The 9,169-nt window shown below is 34.1% G+C and overlaps 1 protein-coding gene across 1 annotated transcript; it reads right to left on the bottom strand.

Moving 5' to 3' along the window:
• Nucleotides 1-762: 762 nt before the first annotated feature.
• LOC106375108 (protein LURP-one-related 11) lies at nt 763-1,827 on the bottom strand. Its single transcript, XM_013815005.3, has 2 exons — nt 1,471-1,827; nt 763-1,381 (listed from the first exon to the last, which is right to left on the bottom strand). Exons 1-2 carry the CDS (start codon nt 1,783-1,785, stop codon nt 1,004-1,006), a joined length of 693 nt encoding a protein of 230 aa, XP_013670459.1. The 5' UTR covers nt 1,786-1,827; the 3' UTR covers nt 763-1,003.
• Nucleotides 1,828-9,169: the final 7,342 nt, after the last annotated feature.

Here is a 9,169-nt window from a genome sequence, read left to right as displayed (position 1 = left end):
GGAACATGATTTAGGGTTTGGGGTATCGAACTTTTAGAGCTTCGATTTACTCAGTTAGGATTTTTGATCTATTATCCTATGGTTTTGATTCATAAAGATTAGGGTTTTAGGGTTTCATTATTCATCAATCAATCCATGTTTGATTATGGGTTCTTAGGTTTTGAATTACCTTTTAACCTTATATGATTGTTGAATCGGGCCACCAAAGGAGTTGAGCCGCGAGCTGGACACGAACGGGACGCGAGCTGAATGGTTCGAGTCGCTTCTATCGGGTCGCGGACGTCCTTTGTTGCTTGATCGGGAACGGCTTGATCGTCGGACGCGAGCTGTCTGATGCTGTCGCGAACGAGGAAGAGGTCGCGTGCTGGAGCTGTTCTCGGGTCGCGAACGTCTGAGTTAGGATCAGGAACGCCTTGGGCTGAAGCTGATCAGGGACGCGAGCTGGAACAGATGCGGGAACAAGAGACGCGATCGGGGTTTAGGGTTCGTCGGATCGCCGGCTAGGGTTAGGGTTTTAGGGTTTTAGGGTTTTTCGATTTGGGTATTAGCTTAGGGATTTAGAGTTTCGTGATGATAACGTGTTATAAAAGTAATGGAAAAGTCTATATTTATTCATAACATAGAGGTTTCTTATATAGGAGATTACACCGTCATAGATAAATGAAAAGATTACAAATCATAATCTCTTGGTTATGAGGCATGCACAATCTGGTTCATATTAGTTTTATATTAATCTATGGAAATTTCTCAGCAGCCACGTTAAACTTTCATCGCCAATTACCCTTAACATTTAAAATTGGCTCCATCTTTCTAGTCTTTTAAACATTTAAATGAGTAAATTAAAGAGAGCTTACACTCACTTTATTGAAACTTTTATATCTTTAAAGTATCATACATCAGTTGTATTTTCATTAGCAACAACGAAAAAAGTTTGTGAAAGTTAAAAACTAATAATAATTTGAACCCAAAAACACCATCAGTTAGTGATGGTTTTCAGTTTTTATTACAGTTTACAGTTGATAAGACTATGAGTTAAAACAAGTCCGATGATGAAAGAGTGATCAACTTGTGACTCAACCATCATCGTCAAAACATCATCTCCTAACTCCAAACCATTCCTCGATTGTTTTCTCTTCACTTCTGCCACAAGTCTTCCACAACTCTCCTCGATTCCTAAACTTGATCCCCGAGTTACCATCTTATAACAATATTCTTCATCGTTTCTACACGACCCCGTTGTGACTCTATACGAAGAAGATGAATCTTTACTAGGAATCTTAAACATATTATTTTTCACTCGAAAATAGTCTAAGTTTGTTGCTGATTCAGCTGTCCCCGTCGGTGATCTGTATCCTTCCCAGGTTTTGAATAATCCAAACTTCTGTAAACATACAAAAAAACTTAATTAGTTTCAAAGTGAATGAAAACGTTAGAAACTTGCATGAAAATAACTTTGGCACGTGTCTCTACCTGTCTACGTAAGGTCAACAAGACACGACCGTGTAAATCCATTAGGTAAACTTCACGGCAGCTCTTAGAATTATAATTATCGACACGATAAATTATATTCCCTTTTGAATCGAAGACGGTGCAGCCGTTTGTATTGAACACCAACGACTTCATCCAAATCGTGAAACTCTCTTTCTCAGTCGTCAAGTACGGCGAGCTTGTTTCTTCTCCGGTGCCGAGGGTTTTCCGGTCGGGATGAATCTTCACCATAGTTTCCGCTGGACAGATTCGGTTCTGCCAAGCTTTTGTCTCGCAAGGTCGTCGGAATATTTGCATATAATATATATCGATATATATCGAGACAAATTTTTTTTTTTTTGTCTGATTTGATTTGGTCGACATGGGCTGAAACTTGGGGTTATATATATACTAGAACGATTTGCGTGGAAGTTATTTACCTTATTCGTTTGTGATTAGTTTAAGTCAACTTAATGATTGTCTACTCGTTTATGTAATTCAATGTTCAAAGTAATTTAGTTCTTATCACATTAAGTCTCCACGTGTTTTAGAAGAAAGCTGGTCCCATCATATGTTTGAATCTTAATATTTTTTATTTTTTTTAATTATACGTGTTATCTCGAGTTATATTTATATTGTTTTCTCTTGTGTACATTGATGTGTGAACTGCTATATATATATGAATATTGATTACGAGGTCTTCCTCCACATGTTTAATGTGAAATCATAACAACAATCTTTGGAATATAAGCAAAATAATACATTCATAATTTAACTAGACTGAGATATATGGGGTTTCCGGTAGCTTGAGAAGTTACTCTATCGATTTTGAATTGTATTTCCTCGTATCCGCATGTCACACACACACACAATACAATGGTGACTAATTGACATAGATATTATAGTAATTAGTCAGCAGGAATGTATATATGTGTGTAGAAAAACGTGAAATTCTCTTAGATAATAAAAATAACTATCAATAAAAACATAAAATGACGATAATAACATATCAAATCAGATTTCGTTCTACTTCTAGATATTATATTAAATATAGTCACTTTTTGGTGTACAAATATATTCACACATACCAGAGACCGCATATAAAAATTAGTCAATGCTTAATATAGTACACCAACTTAATCATTTTTAGGTGCATTGATTTCTTAATATATATATATGCGTGTATATATATCGTCACGGTAGAGCTATAAATTCTTTTTCTTGTTGGAAGTGCATAAATTCTTTCTGTAAGAGCATTTCTAAAAGGACTTTATATTTTCGAGTTTGCAAAAAATTTCAAAGTGTGTTTTTCTAAAAGTAAAACTTCGAATTCAACTTCAAAATTATTTATAATTTACACTATGGTTTTTATATTTGTCATAATTAATATAAATCCATAAAAAAATTATAAGTAACTAGCACATATACAAAAATATTACATTAATATTAATTAATAAAATTTTACACTAAAATATAAAATTATAAATATAAATACATAATTAAATATTAAATTACAAGTAAAATATCACATTATTCCATAAAATTATTTCTGTAATGCTTCATCTTCGGTTACACAAAATTTGTTTGAACAATATTTCAGAGGTTCCGATGCAAATTTACTAGACTATAATGTTGTTGTAATATTTAAATTTGTACAATAATTATGTCTTTATGTATCTTTAATTTTTTTATATTAAGTTTCTTTTGTAATATTTTTGTTGTCTAGTTCTAGTTTCAAAATATTATAAATATTATTTTATTTTATTTTATGTGTAAATATTTTTAATTTATTAAAATAAATTTGAAATATTTATGATATACAAAAAAAATAAAGATTAAAAAGATAAATGAAAAAAATACTTAAAAATCATAAATATGATGTGTAATTAATTATAAGGAGTTTTGAAGCATCTCCAAAAGACACTCTAACTTCAAATATGAAGTTTTTTGCTCTCCAAAAAGAAACTCCAAAACTTCAAATTTGAAGTTTTGAGGAGTGAAACTCTATATTTGAAGTTTCACTACTCAAAACTTCAAATTTGAAGTTTCATATTTTTATTTGCATTTTGGTCTTTACATTCACACATCACCTATATACCTATATGATTCATAAATATTTTCTCGTTTATTTTTTTAATCCTTAAAAAAATGATATCTCATAAATATTTTAAATTTTACACATAAAATTAAATGAAACTTTAAAATAAAATTTAAAATATTTTAAGCTAGATTTAGACAACAATAATATACAAAACCAAACTTAACAAAAAGATTTTAAAAAATTACATGAAGACATAAAATATTACACAAATTTAAATATTACAACAACACTAATAGTCAGGTAAGTTTGATCCGGAACCTTAAAAAATTTCAAATATCGTCCAAATTTTTTTGTGTAACTGAAGATGGTTGTTGTTGTTGTTTTTGATGTCTTTTTCGTACAATTTTTTTCTTGTTCATATCAAATATATTCACGAGTATAATATAATCGAAAAGAAATTAGTCTCTTAGCAATATTTTATGTTTCTCTTTTACTTTCTTGTTCCAATCTAATGTATTTACAAGTATCAATATTATCCGATTTCGATAATTTTTAGTTCGTAATCTACAAAGTAAAAATGAGGAGAGCCATTTTTACTTCGAAATGCACTAATAGATCATATATGCATTACGAGAAGTTGAGTTTGAAGTTTTGCTTTTGGAGAAGAAGACCTTTAAACTTCAAATATAGAGTTTTGGAAACTTCAAAATAGAGTTCTTTTTTGGAGATGCTCTTAAAACTCTAAATTTGAAGTTTTAAAGTTCATTTTTGGAAGAAAAAAAATTCTATTTGGAGTTATACAGCTTCTTTTGAAAATGCTCTTAAAATTCTAAATTTGAAGTTTTGAAGTTCTTTTTTGAATAGCAAAAATCTTTATATTTGAAGTTATAGAATTTTTACAATAAAAGATTTTCTTTCACATGCTTAGATAACTGTTGCAATTATGTAATAATCAATTAAGTAAATTTAAAATTGGTCGTAGATGAGTAAATGGTGTTGAAGTCGACGAAGAGTGCATTGTGTCACATGTTTTAGGTCTTAGGCGGATAAGCGTCAGACATCATTACCCTTTTGTTTCTGTCTTAATTATATATATGTAGTTTCTTTCTTTAATCGTGTAAACTACAAAATTAGGTTTTTCGTTTTGTCGTATTAATTTATACACTTTAATTGAGTAATATAACTTTGGCATGTTGAACTTTTCTCGTGGCTGACGAATTCCCGAAATGATACTAATTAAAATGCAAGTTGAAGTATATTATTTTGGCCAGATAACTGAAAAAAGAAAGAAATTTTTTTTGAAAATAGAAACATAAACGCTTTTGTTATACCATGAAATAAGTTATTAATTAGTTAGATTTTTTTTATGGTATATTGGTATGGTAGCATTCATAATTTTTTTTAGAAAAAAAAAACACTAATATTGGCACTAGGGCTGGGCAAATAAACCGAACCCGAAAATCCGAACCGAACCTGATCCGATAAAAACGAATCCGAACCGATCCGGACCCGACATAAATACCGAATGGATCTTGTTTTTTGGTATTTTGGGTTATGAGTATTATCCGAACCGAACCCGAACCTAAATGGATATCCGATAGAACCCGAAACATTTAAAATCACAAAAGAACTTCTACCAAATATGATCTTAATTTTAATATGTATCCAAAATACTTTAAGATATTATTGAACTTCTAAAATAATTATCTGTTACATATGAAGGTTGATGGTGGAATGTGGCGGTTGAAGCCTGGAGTTTTTAGATTTTGGTTTTGTTTTCATTGAATAATGTTTCTCATTTCATGAAAACTTAGTTTTTGTTTAATGATTTCATTTATCTGGTTTTCTTTCTATCACTAGCTATGTTTATTTTTCGCTTGATTTTGAATGATCACGTTTGATATTTTTTCCTATTTTGAATCGATTTTACTTATGTTTTGGCTATTAAAATATGTACAAATCATGTATTTTAAATCCGAAGAACCGATTTCATTTATGTTTTAGTTACAAATAGGTACAAATCAGGTATTTTTAAACCGAAGAACCGATTGGGACCCAAACCCAAAAGTACAATGGGTTATACCGGTTCTTTGAAGATTTACCAACCCCGACCCGAACCCGATAGAACCCGAACCGGTCACGAACCGAACTTTTATATAACCCGAATGAGGTTGATTTTGATAAACCCGAAAAACCAAAAATCGAATGGATAAAACCGAAACCCGATTGGGACCCCGAATGCCCATGCCTAATTGGCACTTTAACCTCGTCTTCCTTTTTCATGTACATTGCGTTAGTCCAAGAGTTTCGTGGTTTAAATTAATAACTTTTATGACACTTTCTGACGTAAGTCTTTTGAACTATGAATTAAATAACCTTTTGTCCCTAAACGGACATCATCCATCACAAATCCAATTTAGATGACACAAACGATCCAATATATCTAACCTTTAAGAGGCACTTTTGTGCCCTTTTGTGTTGGGATGAGCACCAGGTCCATATATCGATTAGTGACAAAAGGAGAGGGATTGTTTAGAATTTTGTTAGGTTAATTTAACCATTTTATGATCTAGTGTATTAAGTACTTTAATGGACGTATTAGGTAGCCTAATCTTATTTTTCAAGCATATACTTGTCTATTGGTGTGCAAAAGGCCACTTAATGATCATCTTAAACTATGCGTGAGTAATCCTAATTCATATTATTATTATAAGAGCACTTTTCGGGGGTCATTTTAAGAGATTGGAATGAGAAACAAAAGATTAGCATGCTTGAGGCTGACAAAAAAAAATCTTGATGTATTTTTTTTTTCCCAAATTGTTTTTATTGATAGATGGGCCAAGCCCAGGGCCGAAGCCCAAACAGCACGAGATTTAAACAAAAACCCACGATACTACGGGCCACAAAGCATAAACACACAATGGGCCAAAGCCCAAGAAATACAAGACGGCCACACGGTCCAAACAACTAGAAACCGGGTTGATCGCCCTAGGCGCGCCGCAAGGAGACGCCACTACCGCCGGGGCTCCGAACCTGCAGAGCCTCCGCACGTACACAAACGTTCATCGCCGAACTGTCTTCACGCCGGAGGGTTCATCAGATAACCGAGATCGCCTCCGACTTTGGACCACCAGAAACGCTGGACAGTTGAGCCGAGAACCGCACAAACTTCTTCTAAAAACTTCATCGCCGTCGCCGGAGAGCTTAAACTAATATCTCATCCTCGGCGACCCACGAATCCCTCACAGATTACAAGAACCAACCGCCTCTACAAACCTCGATCTAATCGCCACACCCAAAACAAAGGGTCTCACACCGGTATCAAGGAGCTATGTGAGCCTCCTCTCACCGTAATCCAAAAGCCGGCGAAGAGAGTTAAAGAAACCTCACCTTCCCGGAAGCAAGAGTGGCGACGGTGGATCTATGAAAGCCTCCACCCCCCACAAGAGAACCGACGTCAACGGAGCTAAAGAAGCCTCCATCGCCCGGAAATAAAACCACCAGAATGCGCATCAACAGCCCCGTCACCTCCGAGCGCCACCATACGGACGCGTCTTGACTCCAAAGCCGCACCACCACTTACGATAAGTGACAGCAACAGAGCTCCGACAAGGCGAACGATTGTGGATATAGATTCAGATTATGTTTTATGTGAAGAGTAACTGCCGAGAAGCGGCTGAATCTGCCATAGACGACAGAGCAAACCAGCGACTCTTGAGCTACACAGGATGATATCTCAGCAAACTGTTGCCACACGACCACCAGTGTATTGAGCACGCGCCGTCATACAGTCCTGACGCCTCCTTTGAACGGCAGCAAAACCATGGATCGAAACAAGACGCCAAGCTTCGATACCACAGAAACCTAGCGCTCCACTCCACTCCGACCACCGTCGGGACATAAAACCATGAAGAACAGAGGAGTGAGTCCACCCTACACTCACGCGCCATCACCGCCATGACTCCGAGTAGATCGGAAAGGGGAAAACAGATCCATCGAAATCAAACTCTAAAAACCGACCCATCTCCCTCCAAACCTGCAGTGCCTCGTAGAAACACCAGTAGCAAGTCACAAGAAGCCGGATCTAGTTCCCCCCGGAGCAGATCTAGGGTTCCGACACCGTAACTACCACCAGGGCTCCGGACATGTCGACACCGACAGAGAGAGGAAGGAGATGAGCAAAGATAAGATGAGGAAGGAGAAAGGGGAGGCGTCCGGCGACGGACAGAGGAGTCACGCGCCGGAGCTAGAAGAACGCCTTGTCTTTTCTCTTACCGCTAAAAAATCTTGATGTATAGAAGTGACGTAAAAATATAGTAGTATTTTATCTATACACTAAGTCACGTAGGAAACAAAGTTATAACAGTATATAAATTATTTTATTAAGTAAAAAATATAAAAATCAAAATTAAAAATAGAAAAGGGTCCCACTATAAAGTTTCTAAATAGTGTTTCTTAAAAAAATGCTAAAATAGTAGACTCTAATTTATTAAAAATAGATCATATATCAATTTTCAGAATAGCCTTATTTATCGCCACTTAACCAACTCCAAATGGGCTTATGCACATGTCTACTTCTTCGCTGTTGTCACAAATAGACCTGGTTTAAGTTAAACAGATACATACAAAAAAGTTGGGCGTGTACGCCCTGACTCCAGTGACCTGTAAACACATCCAGACGGCCCAAACTCATGACACAATATATGGCAAGAAAAACAATTATCGTATCAATAAGTTCCAACTTAATGATCTGATCAGTCCCGTCTCGTTTTAGGCTAATGTTCAGAGCCGTGCCATAGGCATAGAAAAAGAGGAAACTGCCTCAGGCCCCCCACTTAAATACTAACCTTTGGGGCCCCATTTTCGATTGTTAATTGGTGTGTTAATTAGATAAAATGCATTTAACTTCGTAATTTTGTTAAATAGTTACACTAGATGATAATAATTTGTACAAAAAAAATCTCTCCAGGATCATTTATTTCATTTTATATTTGTTTTATTTCTTGGAGTAAATTAATGTTACCATTCCTATCCATTATCCTCAATTTAGATATTTAACTGTTTTTGTCTTTTTATTGATTTTTTCATACATATTATCAAAAGAATTTAACTCTATTATATATTCATATTCCTTACATTTATTATATAAATTTATTATTATACAGTTCCATTTATCATATTATAAATAAATTTAGATATACTTTTATCATTTTATATTTGATATTAATTTATTTTCAATATATAATATAATGTATCATTATAGTAATTATATTTTTTAATAAAAATATTATAAATCTTAATTTAATAACTATTAAATTTAAATAAAAATTATATTATTAATTTAGCCTTAGGCCCCAAAAACCCTGAGCACGGCACTGCTAATGTTTTTTTTTTGTTAAACACGGCACTGCTAATGTTGCATCAGAATGTTGAAGCAGCAAACTCTACGTTGGAGATATGGTTTAAAAAGGAAAATGTGAACTCTGTTAGAGTTTCTATTGATGACTGACTAAGTAGCACTGATACAGTACAAGGACTAAAATTTGAGAAAGAAGAAACCATATAATTGAGGACATTATTTATTTGCAAGTTTTTAACTATTATGCAGATTCTCTATTTCAACGTGAAGATATACGAGTGAAGCTACAAGCTTCCAGCCAA

This window comes from Brassica napus, chromosome C1 (genome assembly GCF_020379485.1).
Source record: "Brassica napus cultivar Da-Ae chromosome C1, Da-Ae, whole genome shotgun sequence".
NCBI classification, from domain to species: Eukaryota; Viridiplantae; Streptophyta; class Magnoliopsida; order Brassicales; family Brassicaceae; genus Brassica; species Brassica napus.
The sequence above is the reverse complement of the archived record's forward strand: the minus strand, read 5'-3'. Positions and strand labels throughout refer to the sequence as shown.